We start from the raw sequence: 18,702 nt of genomic DNA on the forward strand, positions 1-18,702 counted from the left end.
CTAAACGTTATTACTCACAGATTTACTTACTGTCAGTAGTGACAGATGTTGATTTTGTGTGATGAAGAAAGATTAGATCCATCCATGAATTTTCCATGTACTTTGTAAATCAGACTTGGTATTTAGCAGATGTGTGTTACCAGCATGTCTTCTGCAGGCGCAATAATACGAGTACAGTAGTCCCAGTAGCCAAATATGTATATTTTGTATCTTTAAAATATACAAAATGGCCAAAAACATATGTACTGAAATATATTTTGAAATATGTTTTCTAAATATTTATTTTCACCAGTATATTTTTTGTCCATTTTTGTATATTTTAAAATATATATTAAAAATAAATATATTTTAAAGCATTTATGTTTACGTCGCATCGGGAGAAAAACTTTGTATGTTACAAACCTGTAAACAGGTTTGAAAAGATTAAAATTAAATATATTTTCAGCTGCAAAATTATACTTATTATTGTATATTTTATACATACTTTTACTAATTTAAACTTTTATATTTTGGCCAGGATAATATTTTTTTGCAATGTGGGTTGCAAAATTAGAAATGTATTTGTTGCCCCTGAAATACGCTTATGTTAATATATGAAGGTTAAAACTTAATCTATTTTTAAATTAAAAATATATTTAATTAAGCTTTACTTTCTACAGCAATATTTTTGGCCAAAGAAATGTTTTTGCCATATGGGGTCCTTTCTTACCTGATTCTTTTTTGCAAGCAGTTGCACACTAATATATCTGAAACAGTTTACCTTTAAATTAATATAATAAGATTCATATTTTTACATTAAGACTTATATGCAACTATTACAATTGGATACAAAAATTCATTGATGCTCAAAAAGTCAACATGATTCATGAAGTCAGGTGGGTGTAAACCTTTGAAAATGATAATTGGTGTAATTTGTTGTTTTGTCTTTTAGGAAACATGTATGCATTTTTAAAGCTTCTGAAGGACATTACTAAATGAAAAAAAAAAACATATTTATTAAATAATGCCAATTTACACCAGTTAACATACAGCTAACTTTTAAATGTATTGACTTTTTGAGTATCACTAAATGTTTGTATCTATTGTAATAGTTGCGTATAAGTCTCTTCATTGTTCTCAATGTAAAAAGATGAATCTTCACATATTTACAATTACTGGTAAACAGGGTTTATATATGCAGAAGTATACAATATCAACCTCTTCATTGTTGAGTTGGATTGAAATGGTCCCATATTATATAGGTTTAAAGGATTTTTCAATGACACAAGGATTAAGTGAGTATTGGTCTTTGAAGTAACCCTCAGGACGTCACCAAAATCCTTTGACATTTCTGAAGATCCACATTTTGTGTGGATCTATCTTTGTAGACGTAGCTTCTTGACCTTGTAAAGGCATCTCTTTGTGTTTGAGTAGGCCAAACATATGCTGTGACGCACCCAATTCGTATGTTGGTCTTGGATAATGGTAGTTAAAAGGTCAGGAGCTGAAGATCAAGCCCAGAGACGCTTATAGAATGTCACACCAGAACAATGAAAATAGCCACAGATGTTTGAATGCATTTAACTCTGTGAAACCAAACCTGGAAGATTGACCTCACTGAGGAAATGTTCCCCACATCGTGGTTTTTGAGGATCACAGTTTATAGTACAATTTAAATACAAACTCTTTACCAAATTTCCATTTTGGAAAGACAGGATGAGTTTTTTAGGAAGAGATTTTAGATTTATTGTGACTGCTGAAGGCCAGAATTGCCACAGATGTTCTTGGCGATTTTACACGGCTTGCGAAAGCAAACAACACAAGGATCCAGCCTTTGTTTTTGGAGGTGACTCCCTGTGGGAATGGAATGCTTAAAGCTAAAACGACGATTGTTTTATGGGAAGGAAATCTGTTACAACAAAATATGCTGGATAATCTCAATCATAATATCAAATATTCATATATTTGGTGACTAAGAGTGAAGAGTTTGCCAGATGCCAGAATTACCAAAACTCTCAGCTGTTCAGGCCCGTGTGGTGGACGCTGAGAAATGTCTACTATGCTGCCAAAATCATCATGTAACCCTTAAGAAATGACCAACAGTCCTAACAAAACATTATTTTATTATTTTATTAATCTTTAGAAAAGAAGAATCTCAGAAATTCAATTTGCTCTAAAGTTTTCGCAATGTAAAGTAATGAGTTGAATTTACTTAGAAAAGGCATGGAAATTGATTGTCTCAAAATTATCAAGCAAATAAGTTTAAAACTTTTGAGTTTATTAAGCTTAGTTCAATTTTGTACTTGTGTATTTTCCAAATAATCTTAAGTAATGATAACACGGTTTGTTAAACTGAACAATATTTAAGTTCATTGTGTAATAGGGTATCCCAAAAACTTCATTGGTCATGTAGACTGTACTTAAGATTTGTCCCTTCACTTAAGTTGGTACTTATTGCGTACTATTGGATATCATTTCATTAAACTTTATGATGTACTTTGTGTAAATCATTGAATAAACATCTCCATGAAAATGCACATCTCACTGTATAATTATGCACTGATGACATGCACATTGTTGTTGTGAAGATGTGTTGAACTGCGTCCATGTATACCAAAGCAAAGAATGGTCACCTAAATGATGTATTCATTCACAGAAAACTACTAAAAACTGTAAACAATATTAAGAGATTAAACATCCACAATATCTTGTTTGCAAAAATTTAAGTGCCACCATTATTATTCTTTGACCAACCATTAATAATCCAAATATTCATTTTGTTCATGGATTATGTGTAACCAGTTATAACACTAAGAGTAACTAAGTCCATACAACTATGTTAAAGAAAATAATAAACAGTTAATACAATCTACCATACAACAGTAAGATTAAGTAAATTATATTTAGGTGCAAGGCATTGTGGGTATTCATCAGAGTACTTTGTACTCATAATTTTAAATCGATTACACTTGTATTTTTTAGGCTTATGCACAGAAAAAAAAAAACTTTTTGGTGTAGTAAATATATTAGATTAACCCTCATAATTTCTACATAGTAATATTAACATTTATTGAGAACTAGATTTTCCTAAGTAAAATGATAATAAATAAAATGTGTGTGAAAAGTATGTCTTATAATATATTTTCTTGTGTTATTTAACTGTTTTATAGTCACTGCACATATCATAGTCCTAAAATATTAAGTACATTTTTATCATAAACTTTTGCACGTTCAAGGAAAAAATCTGAGTTAATTTGACTTAAGCGTATTAAACTAAAATATTCAAGTGAAATGAACTTAAAATTTTCAGCACGTTAATGTGAATATTTTGATTATTTACAGTAAGATTTTTCAGAGAATAAGAACTGATAAGAAATGTTATATTATAAGACCTTAAACCTTTATGACGTTTTATTAACAAATAATGTTGATTTGTTGTAAATGATAATTTTGTGAAGTCACCATTGTTTACTTACATGAAAACCCTGTTCGTAACATTTTATTGTATTTTTCTCCACAGAACTGACAATGCATGTCAAAAACGCAGTTTATGTGTGTTTTCTGTGGAGAATCAAGTTTATTCAATGACTGACTAGTCAGAATTTTTTATTATAATGCCAATTATAACACTAAGAGTAACTAAGTCCATACAACTATGTTAAAGAAAATAATAAACAGTTAATACAATCTACCATACAACAGTAAATAAGATTTATTTAATATTTTAAGGACAGCAATGCTTCAATATCCAAAAATGTAATAAACTTTACATAAACAATTAAAATAAATCTAACTTCTAAAATAAAAATAATTAAGTGATATTTATTTAATTATTTAACAAATGTTTTAAGTTGATTTAAGTTGTTTATTTCAGTGTGGATTATAGGTCAAAAAGTTTAGTGAACTAGGATTTATTACGTTAATATTCCAAAACAGAAATTTTAAGTAATATGTACTTGATTGTTTATTTAGACCGCATTTGAGTTTATAGCGTTTGAACATCAAGGCATTCCAATTTTAAGAAAAGATATCCTTAAAATTTAGAAAAAGTAAGGAAATATTTTTCGTTTAGTCTGTAATGTCTAATGATACTCTCCTGTATGTCAGCCGGCTTTCAGCTTCGAGGTAAAAACTTTTTGGATAAAATGTCAACAGCATATGGCTAGGTAAATTGAATTATAATGTTTGGAAGAACTTATTTTAAAAATTATTTGGGGAAGTCAATACATTTTAGCTGGATATTTACTGCATTTATTAAAAAGCAAAAGCTACACAAAATAAGAAATTACAATTTTATATTTGTGCTCCTGTATAACTCAGTGGTACAGCATTGCATTAGCAGTGTAAAATGTCATGAGTGTAAACCCACACTCTTAGAAAAAAGGTACAAAAGTTGTCATGAGGGTGTTACCTTTTCAAAAAGTACACTTTTGTAACTAAAAGGTGCATATTGGTACCTCAAAGGTACACATGTATTGGTACTTTATAGTACTAATACCTGAAAGGAACTTGAAAGGTACTGAACTGTCCCAGTGACAGCTTAAATACATTTTTTTCTTACAATGCAGGGAACATACACACCTGTACTGATATAAAAATATATACCTAGCAATGCTTTGAATAAAAGCGTCTGCCGAATGTAAATGCATTAGACAATTTCCCTTCAAAAACAGATTCTCACTGTAGTAAAATTATCACTTCAACAAAATGTAACCCCTGTTGGCACCTCACAATTAGAACCATAATGTAAAATAATCCTTTGTTGTCTGAAATTGCACTATTTCTGTCAAAGATTCCAGTTCTGAGGGAAATGGGACACAAAGAGGTTGAAGGAGCCGCGATGTGTCAGATCTGACAGCACACTGTTAGGGCGCACTCACATTATCCAAACCAAACCGCGCTCGGGCGCGTTTGACCCCCAAAGCCTGGTTTGTTTGACTAGTGTGATCGCTTCGTTCCGCGCCCGGGCGCGGATTGTTTAATCGCGCCGCGGCCGGGTTGCAGAGGTGGGCCGGAGCGCGGTTCACTTGGGCTCAGGCGCGGAAGGCTGTGGTGTGAGCGCAATCGCGCCTGAGCGCGATTCAAAAGGTGAAGACGTCAGTTGCGCGACCACTCACCTTCATCTGCCTCCGTAAAAACCTTTTGATGCGCGCAGCGGGGTTACGTGAATGTCCGAGCTGCGCACGTGACAGATGAACTAAGCAATATGATGACATGTGAGAGGGCTGTCTGTAATCGCGTTCCAAACGACTCCGAATAAAAAAACACAGACTTATCATTACGGTGGGTTCCAGTGTTAAGAGAGCGCTTTACTTCCTGCTTTTTCAAAACAATCGCATCTTAATGACGAAAGCGCGCCCGGACTCGGATCAATAAGAAGTACAGTGTGAGTGCGTGCACCTGGGGGAGTAGGGAGGGGTGGCAATCGCGCCCAGGCATGGTTTGGTTTGGTTGGGATAATGTGAGTGCGCCCTTAGGGTCAGAGGTTTGACACATGTGGGAAAAGACACACACACTTTAAACACACAATTATTAAATGCATTTAAACCGATTATCTAAATAAATGATTATCGCTACACAATCACTGGAAAAAGGCTCAAAAAAGTATTAATTAAGTATTAAAAAAAGTACTAATATAAACTCTTCAGGTGCAAGGTCTACTTTTTGAAAGGGTACCGCCCCAGTGACAGCTAGGAACCATTTTTAAGCACTTTTTCTTTCAGTGTAATACACTTAAGATTAACATTACTGTCTTGGCATTTTGGACTGATCTACACTGTAAACTTACTATGCTTAAAACACAAAAGCAGCCCGAGTACCATTACCATTAAAAAGGAGTTACTTGCATAACATTAGTAATTCATGCAAAGTGTGCCCTCTTGTGGTTAATACACATCATTTCCCTAAAGACAGACGCCTAAGAAAACAAGATTTCAATGACGTCACACAGACTTTTAGGAAAAATGTTAATGGTTTATTAAGCTATACATTTGTATGTGCTATATAATGCCAACTCTGTATAAACACTAGACAGCAAATGGTTAGATATAACAATAAAACAAATGAAGAAAAAAACATATATTATTAAATATAGCATATATGCCATACACAGTTGCATCTACATAAAATTTGTAAAATTTTTAAAACATTGCTTTTGTCTGGGTGTTATTAGATTGTAAAAGATTTATATTTTTCATTTTTGGACTATAAATGGTTCCTGGAGCATTAAAACTATTATGAAAAGGTACTAAAACAGAACAATAAAATATTTTAGTGAACTATTTAGCTTCCCTGAACACCAGGAAAGATTACACATAACTTTATAAAACATATGAAATAATTTAAACTTTCATTATGCAATTCTTTCCAAATTACCAAAACCCCAAAAATGTACCGTTTTGTTTTAAATGACTCTTGACTTTAATGTGAATAAAGATCCTGGAGACATTGTGGTAAACCAGAGAACTGACATCACCTTAAGTAATGTCTATAACAGTACAGCTGATGAACGATAACATCCATGTGGGTTCACACATCCACCGATCACTTCCTCCACCTCCTGAAGCCCATGAACATGCTACAGCCATAACAAATAGTCACTACAAATGCAAATATCTGTGGAGGAAAAACAACAGTGTTATTGTAATTTATGTAATATTCAAAACATAGAATTTTTTCTTCCAGGAAACACAAAATAAAATTTTAAACAACATGCATGAGAGACTTCATTTCTATATTTTTTTAATAAACCAATTCTAATAAAAAAGATCCTTCAAAGTAGTCCATATGATTATACTAAAGTGAACAGACATGCGGCACTGAGAAGAGGATGACGTCGAAGTATCGCGTAAGCTAGTCGGAATCACTCTCGCGGTACTTTGATGGCATTCGCCTATCGGTTTTTGCGGCGAGGGAGGTATGAAGTCAAGAATCGACAGGTGGATCATGACATCACAGTTCCGCGAGAACGATCAGACCGTGTGAGTACTGTGATGTCATCCGGTCAAGGGTTTGAACTTTGGGGGATTATACGTTGGTATGCTGCCTGTTATTTTTTTAAATGTAAAAATATATGTTTAATGTGTAGTGTTATTGGATCATTTATTTCTTCTTATCTACAGTATCTATCTATCTGTCTGTCTATCTACATACATTTATAATCAATATATTGTTTGATTAAAATGCGTCGAAATTAACATGCTTTATTACAAATTCAACATATATACAAGTATGAAAGAGAACCTTTATTTTGAGATTTTTAGATTCCACCTTAAAGTATTTTAATCTCTTTGAAAGGGAAACACATCAGCTCTTGAACAACTGTCAACAAAGATGTAAATAATTTATATTAAAAAATTAACTAGCAAAACAGATGGCTGTTTTGGTAACTTGTTAAACTGATAGATATGGATTTATCTAAATTGCAATGGATGACGTTAGCTAAGATAGCTAAAATATGTGTGGAGTTTACTTAGCTATTACACAATATTCTCATACTTCCTTCCAAGCTTTGTTTTTTAATGTCCCTCTTTGACCAGCAGTTAAAGGATAATTCCGGTATTTAACACTTTGAGTCTCATTTCTGGTTTGTTTTGGATGAACTACAGTGATGGACACTGAAATTTTGACAATGGGTCGTGTCTTGACTTTTTGACTTGTTTAGAAGCGTCTCTTGACTGCTTCAGAATGGAAGTCAATGACAATGCACAAACATGTCAATAAAACAACACTTAATGTTCATTTTCAAAACTGTACTACTCACCGAGTGGTTCGTGGTGTTCGTTGATGATTAAAAACAAATATTTTGGCGCAATGTATGATTTCAATCCGTGTTATTTGCTATAGTGGAACTATTTTTTCAGATACCTCACAACCGCGTATATACTTCCACTCTATATTTGAGTCTGAAGCGTTAGCACACTCCCGACCACTTGATGGCGATAACCACTTTGCCATACAAGTACGCTCGGTGTCTAGCGTATAGACAGTCACAAACGAGCTCAACTTCAAACCTAAAGCTGGTCACTGAGCCATCAAATATGGAAAACATTTCTTCTGAGAGAAACCGAGCGAAAAAACTACAACCACATGTAAACAGACCCTTTTCTGTTTCCCGGCGGTGGAGTGATATATCAGTGAGCGATGAGTCTTCCAAGAGAAGTCAATGGAATTTTACAAAATGCCAAATAAAACACGACAGAAACTGTATTTCACTACACTACTTGTTTTTAATCATCAACGAACACCACGGACCACTCGGTGAGTAGCACAGTTTTGAAAATGAAGGTTAAGTGTTGTTTTAATGACATGTTTGTGCATGGCCCTTGACTTCCATTCTGAAGCAGTCAAGAGACGCTTTTAAACGAGTCAAAAACTCAAGACACGACCCATTGTCAAAATTTCTGTGTCCATCACTGTAGTTCATCCAAAACAAACCAGAAATGAGACTCAAAGTGTTAAATACCGGAATTATCCTTTAAATATAGTCTGCTGTGCAGCACTTCTCTTTAAAAAAGTGTGAAAAAAAGTGTGATGCATTTGTTTGGCTTCACCAATCAGTTCAATGGAAGGAGAGTATTTTTGTATGATTTATTATGACAAACAAACTCATAAAAAATTATTGTTACCAAATAAACTAATTTTACATATTTTTCATTTTATCTACTGTGATTATTATGTTGAAATATTTGGGGGATTGTAACTTAGGGATTTGAATAAGCTATGCCTCTGTATCCGGCTGTCGGGTCTTGCGGTCAAATGCAATTCTCACATGACAGAAAACACAAAGGAGAATTAAGAACTATCCCTGGGTCCCATTTCAAATACTATCAGTACTAAATAGTAGTCAAAACTATATTTAGTATGTCCTATCTCTGTTAAACTACTTAAATGTCCAAACAGTACATACTTTTTAGGGCATAGAGCAAAGTAGGTGAAATGTGAAGCAGGCTTAAATGTTAGTTTTTTTTCTCACACAACACAATCATATGGCAAAAAAAACTTTTTTATTATTTTGTTTTTTATCCTTTCTTAAGCTTGTAAATAGAATTCACCATCTACATGTATAGAAAACAAACACTAGACAATGATATTAACCTTACTTGATTTTACAAGTAAACCCCACTGCTTACTGTTTTGACAATAACTGATATTTGCTTAAAGCATTATGATTATCCTGTAAACTAAAGTCTAAGGTTATTCTACTTTAGATCCCAGATAAATGCTTACATAAATAGTGGTGACTTATTTATGGTGAGACACAATGAGGCAGTTTCCCAGACAGGGTTTAGGTTAATCCAGGACTAATTCTTAGTTATATCAGGACATTTAAGTAGTTTTTACAAACAAAATGTGTGTGCATCCTGAGACAAAGCAATGACACTGATATATGTTAAGATACATCAGTGTAAGATGTTTTTAAATGAAGGCAGTTCAAACATGCATTTTAGTCTGGGACTAGGATAAGCCCTATCCGGGAAACCGCCCCACTAATCTTCACTAACTTGAATAAGTGGAATTAAATAGGAGTGTTTCACCCATTGACAAAACAAGAGTCACATCTAAAGACATATATGAGTGATTATAATTTACAACCAATCTACTAGCCTTGTTCCAGCATGTGAGCAAAACTGTCCTGATAAGAGTCATTATATTGATGACTGTTTTAGGGTGTGTGGGTTTTCCCATCCACACAATAGCTTGTAGGGACCACGCCTTCTGTTATTCATAACATTACATGCCGTTTTGCAAAATAATATCATAGACCATCTGCAAACTTAACCCAACATCGGAAGTTTGCCATGGACTAAATACTACAAAGGCTCGTTTGTATTCAATTATTTACTGTATGCTTATAGAGCTAAAGAACCATGACACTGTTTGTTTAAACATAAATGACACTCCACAGGAATGCAAATAAAACAAAACATACAGTAGAGCATGCATTTATTTATTCAATAAAAATAATACTGTGGAATAATACCATCTCTGAAATAACATAACAGCTTTTCACATGCACCTGTCTGTACAAAATAATGATTCATATAAAGACTGCATGGACTTATTTTAATAAGAGCTGCTTGAAACAGCTTGCTAAAATGATGGTACATTCTTGAAACTTGAAATGATTTTTCAGTGAACAGCCATTTCTATTATAAATGATATTTATGATAAATTATGCCCAGATTTTCCAACAGAATGTGCTAATGTTAATGTACACTGTAAAAAATATCATATCAACACATATTTTTATGTTTCATGTTAACTCATAAGTCAAAACTTCAAAAAGTAGGTTGAATTGACATGCATGATTAAGGGGCGGTTTCCTGGGCAGGTATTATCTTAAGTCAGGACTAGGCCTTAGTAAAATTAGGATATTCAAGTCATTTTTAAAAGCATAATTTATAAATAAACATAATTGGTCAGAGCAAGTTGTTTTCATTCCAGACAACACTAACATTTAAGTTAGTCTGGGACTAGGTTTAAGCGCTGTCTGGGAAAGGGATGGCCGACCTTATTTTTTTACTGCATTTTTGTTACAGTGACATATTAAAGCAATGCATTTGCAAGACAAAAACATGATGTGATAGATTTGGAGCCTGTAATGAACAACACTGAAAAAGAAAGAGAGGAGCCACTCACCGCAGCAGCGACATTAATACTGTATTGTCGATAATCCAGAAATGTGATTATATTTCCACGGGGTCTGGGTACACAGGTGCTGTTCACATATGCACCCGCAGACGAGACTGCAGCCTCCAACAAAAAGGCACTAAAATAACACACCACTGCGATGAAATGGTAGAACATATCCTGCAATGAAACAAAATGTGAGTTTATTATAAAGAAAAAATGTAAAAGGATGTCAAAATATCCGTTTAAAACCCAGTAGAACATAGCAAATATTTACATTAAAGAAAAGGTTCACCCAAAACAAAAATTCTCTCATTATTTATTCATCCCTGGGCCACCTGTGACCCTGGACCACAAAACCAGTCAGAAGGGTCCATTTTTGATATTAAGATGTAAACATCATCTAAAAGCTAAATAAATAAGCTTTCCATTGATGTATGGTTAGGACAAAATTTATCCGAAATACAACGTATATAATGAAAATCTCAAATTAGAGGATGCAAAAAAAATTAATATTAAGAAAATAAAGTCCTTAGCAACACATATTACTAATGATAAAGGAAGTATTGATATATTTATGGACATTTACATGATCTTTACTGAATATCCTAACGAATTTTGGCATAAAAGTTGATAATTTTGACCCATACAATGTATTGTAGGGCGGCTATTGCTACAAATATTCCCAAGTGACTGGTTTTGTGGTCCAGGGCCACATATGACTTTATTTCTACAGCTTAATACAAATTAACACATATTATTAAAAACATGCCAGATTTTCTTGTCATTGTGATGCCGTTGGGTTGGGTGTTCCCCCCAATTTTGTGAAGCTGCCAAAAGCACACCAAAAAAATACAAAATACTAAAAATCCATGCAACCCCAGCGAGCTACAGTAATGGATGCCTTTTGAAGTGAAGTCATGTTTTTTTGTATTTTTTTTTTAAGTTTTGAACTATAAACATTTAAACTCAACTTTCTCATGTATGTGCCAAAAGCCTATGTTAGTTTAAGTGTTTAAACTTTAAATATATTTTTCTTACACACACTCTTAAAAATAAAGGTACTAAAAAGGATAGCGATTGTGAAACAGAAAGAGTTTTTCTGATGTTAAAGGTTCTTTATGGCATCGTGAAGCACCTTTAAAGCCATAATTTCGCCTCCTAAAGCATTCAACAACCCTGGAGATCTGGAGAAACATTTCTTTTTACACCACTGCACTGAGTATAAAGCCACAGTTATTAAACAAGGCTGACAGATTGTTTATGTATATATAAATGTGGTAGACCATGAACATTAATCATGGTTATACAGTAAACTCAGCAGTACAGTAGTGAGAACTGACACCTAAGGGCAGGAACACCAAACCCCCGCCAAAGAAGTAGTGCAAACTGTGAGGTCAGCTCACATTGCCCACATTTTGGCTGTTTATATCTCATCTATAATGTAAGAAGTTTTCGCGCTCTCTCTATCTCTCATTTCTGCAATGTCTTATTGACCCCGTGCCTTCTCGCAGTTCTGAGTAAGATGTGAGGTGCGTTGACTTCACGCGGGGCTGTGTAAACCGCATGTTGACAAAAAACGATGCGTCGTGCAAATGAGTAAAAAACGCGAGGAGCATTCTCAAAAACCAAATCCATTTGGTCACAGTCTGGAACCCTTGATGTCCCCCCGTCTAAAGATAACCCAGCCCTGGCCCTGACACACCAAGTGGACGGCAGCATAGTAGCACGCCTGTTCTGTGCCTGTGTGAGATGAGATAACTTAACCCATACCAGTAGGTGGCAGTAGTTGGTATTCATTACTTAAAACAAAAGAGCTAGCGACAGCTGGGATACAAAATATAAACAAAGCAGTCCTCACGTAAAATTTTACACTAATCTTGCTCACCACGGACGGATTTGTGATATATTTGTAACGTCTTATAAGCATATATACTTACGTAGTGGAATGACAGATAAAATGAGCGTTCTGTTCGTTCCTTCTTGACTATGTCATTTGCTTGCTTCGTCACTTTCATTTATGCTGAACAGCCAATCAAAACATTGACCACCAGACAAGCGCCACCACCGATTTGACATGCTGATTTGGCCAAATAAAGGACGCTGACACTTTAGCCGACAGTAAGGAACAGACACAAAAACACCCAGGTGACACTTGAAACCAGTCTGGCGGCTGGCTTGGTGTGTACCTAGCTTAAATCTCACTAATGTAATGTGTGCTGTGTAAAACTGAAGCCTGAGGCTGAACCGCAGGGTCTATAAAACAGACCGGTCTAGAAATTCCTCTTTCTTTCATTCATCTTCTGTTTTCTCAGCACAGGTTACTTACTAAGCAGAAATCCTTTGTTTTGTAAATCATTTTAGCCTTAGGTTTGCTATTGATCTTTGTATTTTGTTTACCTTTTTAAATATGGCTCACCCAAAACTACAAATTGCTTGATTAGTTCATAATTATATAGTACCAAATTCGTTTAACATTATGTTAAATTATCTGTGGAACAAAACAGGATACTTTCTGAAGAATCAACATACAGTTTTTACCAGCTTAAAAGTATTACCGTATTTCTAGTCTTTTTTAAAGCTCTGTTCAAGGAATGGTTCTCAAATCTCACCTCTATATCAAACTACATCATTGTGTTTTATGGTACATTAAAAAACCAAAAGCCTTACTGCTTTGATGATGTCATCACCGACACAATATGACAGGAAGCCATGCAACCATGAACAAGAGTAAAGAAAAACACCAATGTTTTTCAATATTTTACTATGTTCTTACAAGTATGGTGGCTTAAAACAAAACATGAGAACTATATTGTATGGCGGAAGCACACTTAGTTTGCTGCATTTTGACCTCGGTTATATTGAAGGAAGTTTGAGCGAGAGGCAGGGCCGGAGTGTGGCCACTTTTCGGCCTGGGAGTTTCAGGCCCAAGACCGGCCCACTTTTTCCATGGTGTAATTCCAAATTAGCACTTTTTCCAAATTGGATAAATGAAGCAACAATTCAGAGCTGCGTTCAGCCGCCCAGACAAAACGTTGCACAACGTTTATCAAACAAAAAACAGTGATGCGTTGAACACCCTGTTGTGATGACGCAAGAGTTGTAACAACGGTAGCTGAGAGGCCATGCTTTGTGTTCTTTTTGAAATGTTTCTGGAGCCTGATGAAATCATTATAAATACGTGTTTAATACTGTACAATTGTTATGACACACTCACCAAACAGGAAAAAACTTATCTCACACCCTGTTGCACATCGTGCACAAAGGAAAAATGTTGTTCAACCTGGAAACCGTAGCAAAATGTTGCACACCGTTTTGATCTTGAACGTTCCCCAGTTCTTACTGTTGTGTTTTTATTAATACCATTGTTCAACCAATAATGTAAAGGTTAAATATAAATTAAATAATAATTCACTTTTCACAACAAAAAATAATGAGTAATAAAAATAAAATAATAATACAAAGTAATTTTACTGCATATACAGACAGATCAAGCTTGAGCTTTGTTATCAATATTAAACTGCATAATATAGTCTATAAATCGCCATGTATTGGGTGATACACAATAGGCTTTTAATTAAATTTCATATTTTGCTTGTGAATAAGTTGACAACGGTATTAGCCGAATAATTACGTTGCTAATGCTAATCTTAGGCCTATCTCTCTTTGTTGCCACTTGTGTTTGTCCTCTTAAATAAATCGTTAAGCTTGGCTCTCCTGACCTCTTCCTTCCAACCATCCTCCCTAAGTGGTTGTGTACACCAAAACTTTTACGCCCGTGGCCGGCGCATGTTTTCAATTGTTTCCAATGGAAGCTCGGCGTTTTTCAAATAAGCCAGCGGGTTTTTTCCGCGCTGAAAAACAGCGCTCGGCGGTTTTTCCGCGCTCGGCGCTAAGCGTTGAGAGTTGAAAGAGATTCAACTTTGGGAGAAAAGCTCCGCTCGTCAATGTCAGTTCTCAGACGTCCGCCCAATCACAGTGGAGGAGGGGCGGGACATTACCACAGCAACCAACCGGCTCGCAGCTGAAGTATCACAGCTACCAAAGCGCTCAGCTGAAGAAAGCTGGCACTCAGCTGAAAAACAGCTGGCATTCGGCGTCCTGAAGGCGTTTTCAGCTGCGTTTAAAAGTTTTGGTGTGTCCAGTCAATGCGGAACGTGTGTATTGTTATTTAAGAGAACGTGACTCGAGCGGCCCAAAAGTCAAGCGGCCCACCGGGAATTCTCCCGGTTCTCCCGATTAATCGAGCCTGGCAAGAGGGAGAGTTGTCAGGAGTGATGATGTTACTGCGCGCCGAGTTTGAAGTGCTGCAAACTAAGTGCTCTTCCGCCATACAATATAGTTCTCATTTTTTATCGGATAAAAAAATCACCATGTTTTAATTTTGTGCCACCATACTTACTCGTGTAACTATTCATGTAACAGTCTTTAAATAGAGAAAACATGGAAGTGTTTGGTGGCTTCTAAATTCATCCCTGTTTGGATCCTAAGGAATGAATGGGGCTAGGCTAAATGCTAACACGTTCACGATGCGTTGTACAAAGATTAACTGCACGCATTGAAAAAGATAGGTATGAATTAATTCGTCTAAGTTGGGGTAAGAACATAGTAAAATATTGAAAAACTTTGATGTTTTCCTTTAAAAATGTCTAAATACTAGACATACACTTCCACAAAACTACATGAAATAATAAATGTGTATTTAAGGCATGGATCTGTATGGTAACATATACTCACCATGAAATTCCAGTCAGTGTTAATTTTGTCAGCCAGGCCCAGTATAAAGATGGCGAGGTATACAGACGAACAGATGAACATGGTTACAGACACAAACATCGGCCATCCCTGCAGCAGTGGCACCGAGACGTTCGTCGATGCTATTAATATCCATACCAACCCTCCAAACACCTACAGAAAGACAGGTATGTCTGATTCATTCAGGTTATTAGGAAATATCCAACGTTTAATACAGGAAGACTTTGTTCAAGATGACCTTCAAAATCAGGAGACCAAACTACTACACACTGAAAACATCCTGGGTTGTAGACATTTTCTAGGTTAATTTAACTGAGCGGTTAGGCTTGTCCATATGGGATAAAACATCCCAACATTTTATAAAATATTTGGGTAAGTTATTTAACCTAATGCAACCCTTGATAAAAACAGTATGTGAATTTATGTAGTGGGTTATTTCAGTAGGATTAAATGGTGTCTGTTGGTTCCAATCCCACTAATAAAACCCATATTATGAGTAGAGACTTCTATAAAGTGGTTTCTATGAAAACCAATAGAGTACAATTCTCATATAATCATTAATCCATTACAAGTTTCTATCTACAATGATATTGTATTTTTCAGCAGGTGCATGCAACAGGTGGATTACCGAATTCAAATATTTTACTTGACACAACAACTGGTTAGAGTATTTTAATATCTATTTGGTTACAAATACAAGTTGTGTAGTATTACAGTAGGCCTACATACATACGACGCGTCAAAGTACGCAGTTCAATTTTCTGCAATGTTATTAAATACATCTTATTTGCGTTTAACTGCTCACAGAAAACAAAGAATCCCTTGTGAAGGACAAATCACGATAAGGACGTGTAACCGAAAGCAAACAACTTAAACAAACACTTACAATCTCCAAACAAATCAAAGCTCCGGAGTAAGTCCTCAGTATTCCCAGACCGCGCGGCAGTGAGATGGTTGGCGCTGGGAAGGAGGTCGCGGCTGCGGCTGGGTTTGCTGCTGCTTCCGCCATCCTCCTCTCTCACATTCACAAACACAAGCTGAACAAAAGACTGTGGTACAGGACAATCCCGCTGGAGTCATGTGTCGGGAACAGGTCTGACAGGTGCACGGCCACTCCCATCACCTCAGTCCCTCTCCCAACAACCAAACACTAATGTAGCGTGAATGTCACCGACCCCGTCTCCCTTCTGGTAAAACAATATAGCGATTCTAACGGTTTCCAGTTATAAATATTAACCGTTTACTATTCAAATCATTACATTTTATTTCTTTATTTTTATGTAGTTTGGGTCAGTTGGGCCAGAACATTCCACCAATAGGAGACAAATTATTACAACTAGAGTTCGACATAAAAACCAATACAATTCCCATTAAACCTAATAGTATTATTTTTAACATGACTATGATTTTTAAATCGTGGCCCTATGTTTTAACACCTGCCCACTTTTTTTATTTGGCTGTGCACATAATAACAGGACAGATTCAGGACTTTGGTTAATCATTAATAGTGGATTAGGGTTCAACAGGCTTGTGTAAATATTATGTTAAGGAATGAATTTAAAGGAGGTAGAAAAGTAGGTAAAGTTTGAAATCGTACCTGTATTTTACTGCATATTGTTATGGTGGCAATTAAAGCATTAAACGTGATGAGTAGATCATTTTAATCTTAACAATTTGCACGGCTGTAAATGGACTTTCTGTTTGAATCCTTATGAACAAAGCTACAACATCTGTGATGTGATGTACAGTAAGTGAAGTGGGGCAAAGACTTTATAAAAAACACATGATTTTGACGTACGGGGCTTTTCATAAATTATTCCAGTAAAGGGACCACACAGTGACTCTTTGTGCAATGCTAAGTGATGCATTTCATTGGATGAAGTCATTTAATGATAAAATATAAAGTATTTTTAACAGGCTGCATACTTGTCCACACCCTGCAAAGAACATACTGTAATAAAACCATATATTGTTGTTATCAGGTATTTATTGCCGTCATGTTATCCTGCCTTCCATATATGGCATTGAGAGGATATGACAAATCTGTGATGTCAGATCACTCTTCTTTCATAAAATAAAATGCTAGGTTATTTAATAACCCAGCATAACCCAATGGTGTGTTAAAAATAACCCAGCATTTTGTTTTTAGAGTGTTTTCTGCTATGCCATGATGTACTGTAGATGGTGGTGGTGGTGTACTTATGAACAAAACAATGCTTTTATGATAATCTTTTCAGATAACAAAAAATGTACACTTCCTTGTACTGACTAACAACTATAGTCTCTCCAACAGAATATAGTACAACGTGCAAGATACTAGATATATTTGCATTTATTTAATGATATAAATGAGTGATTGACAATTAAAAAAGTGACCCAGTCCGTTAAAAAAACACAGCTTAAATAATTTTTTGTAATTTACTTTTTTTTTTTTACAAAATCATCCTACATAATGTAAAGAACATTCTGTGAAAATATAACCTCGATATCTTTAATATTGACTAAGGTCATGTCAAAGATTGTTGATTTTAGTGCAATCATAATAATAATAATAACAGTAATAATAATAATAACATGTTATAATAATAATAATAACAGTAGTAGTAATAATAATAATAACGGTAATAATAATACATTGTTCATTTCATTTAAATCATTTTCAAATGAAAATTTGAGTAAAAATCTTTCAAAAAACCCATTACTTATTTTATCATTTTTTATGGATATGACTACAACCCCAAAACAGAAAAAGTTTCGACACTGTAAAAATTGTGAGTAAAAAAGGAATGGAATAATTTACAAATCTCATAAACGTATATTTTATTCACAATAGAATATAGATAACAAATCAAATGTTGAAAGTGATACATTTTGAAATGTCATGCCAAATATTGGCTCATTTTGGATTTCATGAGAGCTACACATTCCAAAAAAAGTTCGGACAGGTAGCAATAAGAGGCCAGAAAAGTTAAATGTGCATATAAAGGAACAGCTGGAGGAGGACCAATGTTTAGGAATGGGAATGTTGTCCTATTCTTGTCTAATACAGACTTCTAGTTGCTCAACTGTCTTAGGTCTTCTTTGTCGCATCTTTCGCTTTATGATGCGCCGAATGTTTTCTGTGGGTGAAAGATCTGGACTGCAGGCTGGCCGTTTCAGTACCCAGATCCTTCTTCTACGCAGTCTTGACATTGTAATTGATGCAGTTTGTGGTCTGGCATTGTCATGTTGAAAAATGCAAGGTCTTCCCTGAAAGAGACGACGTCTGAATGGGATCATATGGATCTAGAACTTGGATAAACCTTTCAGCATTGATGGCACCTTTCCAGATGTGTA

At 35.0% G+C, this 18,702-nt stretch overlaps 1 protein-coding gene and 1 long non-coding RNA gene across 2 annotated transcripts; one reads left to right on the forward strand and one right to left on the reverse strand.

The window, feature by feature from the left end:
* Positions 1–5,931: 5,931 nt before the first annotated feature.
* Positions 5,932–16,760, reverse strand: mal2 (mal, T cell differentiation protein 2). The gene is made up of 4 exons (XM_065246282.2): positions 16,253–16,760; positions 15,349–15,519; positions 10,621–10,791; positions 5,932–6,594 (listed from the first exon to the last, which is right to left on the reverse strand). The coding sequence occupies exons 1-4, from the start codon at positions 16,373–16,375 to the stop codon at positions 6,523–6,525; spliced, it is 537 nt and encodes a 178-aa protein (XP_065102354.2). The 5' UTR covers positions 16,376–16,760; the 3' UTR covers positions 5,932–6,522.
* LOC135728156 (uncharacterized) lies at positions 15,395–16,389 on the forward strand. Its single transcript, XR_010525418.2, has 3 exons — positions 15,395–15,533; positions 15,970–16,027; positions 16,174–16,389. It is a non-coding gene; the product is annotated as an uncharacterized lncRNA (long non-coding RNA).
* Positions 16,761–18,702: the final 1,942 nt, after the last annotated feature.

This window comes from Paramisgurnus dabryanus, chromosome 13, assembly GCF_030506205.2.
Source record: "Paramisgurnus dabryanus chromosome 13, PD_genome_1.1, whole genome shotgun sequence".
NCBI classification, from domain to species: domain Eukaryota; kingdom Metazoa; phylum Chordata; class Actinopteri; order Cypriniformes; family Cobitidae; genus Paramisgurnus; species Paramisgurnus dabryanus.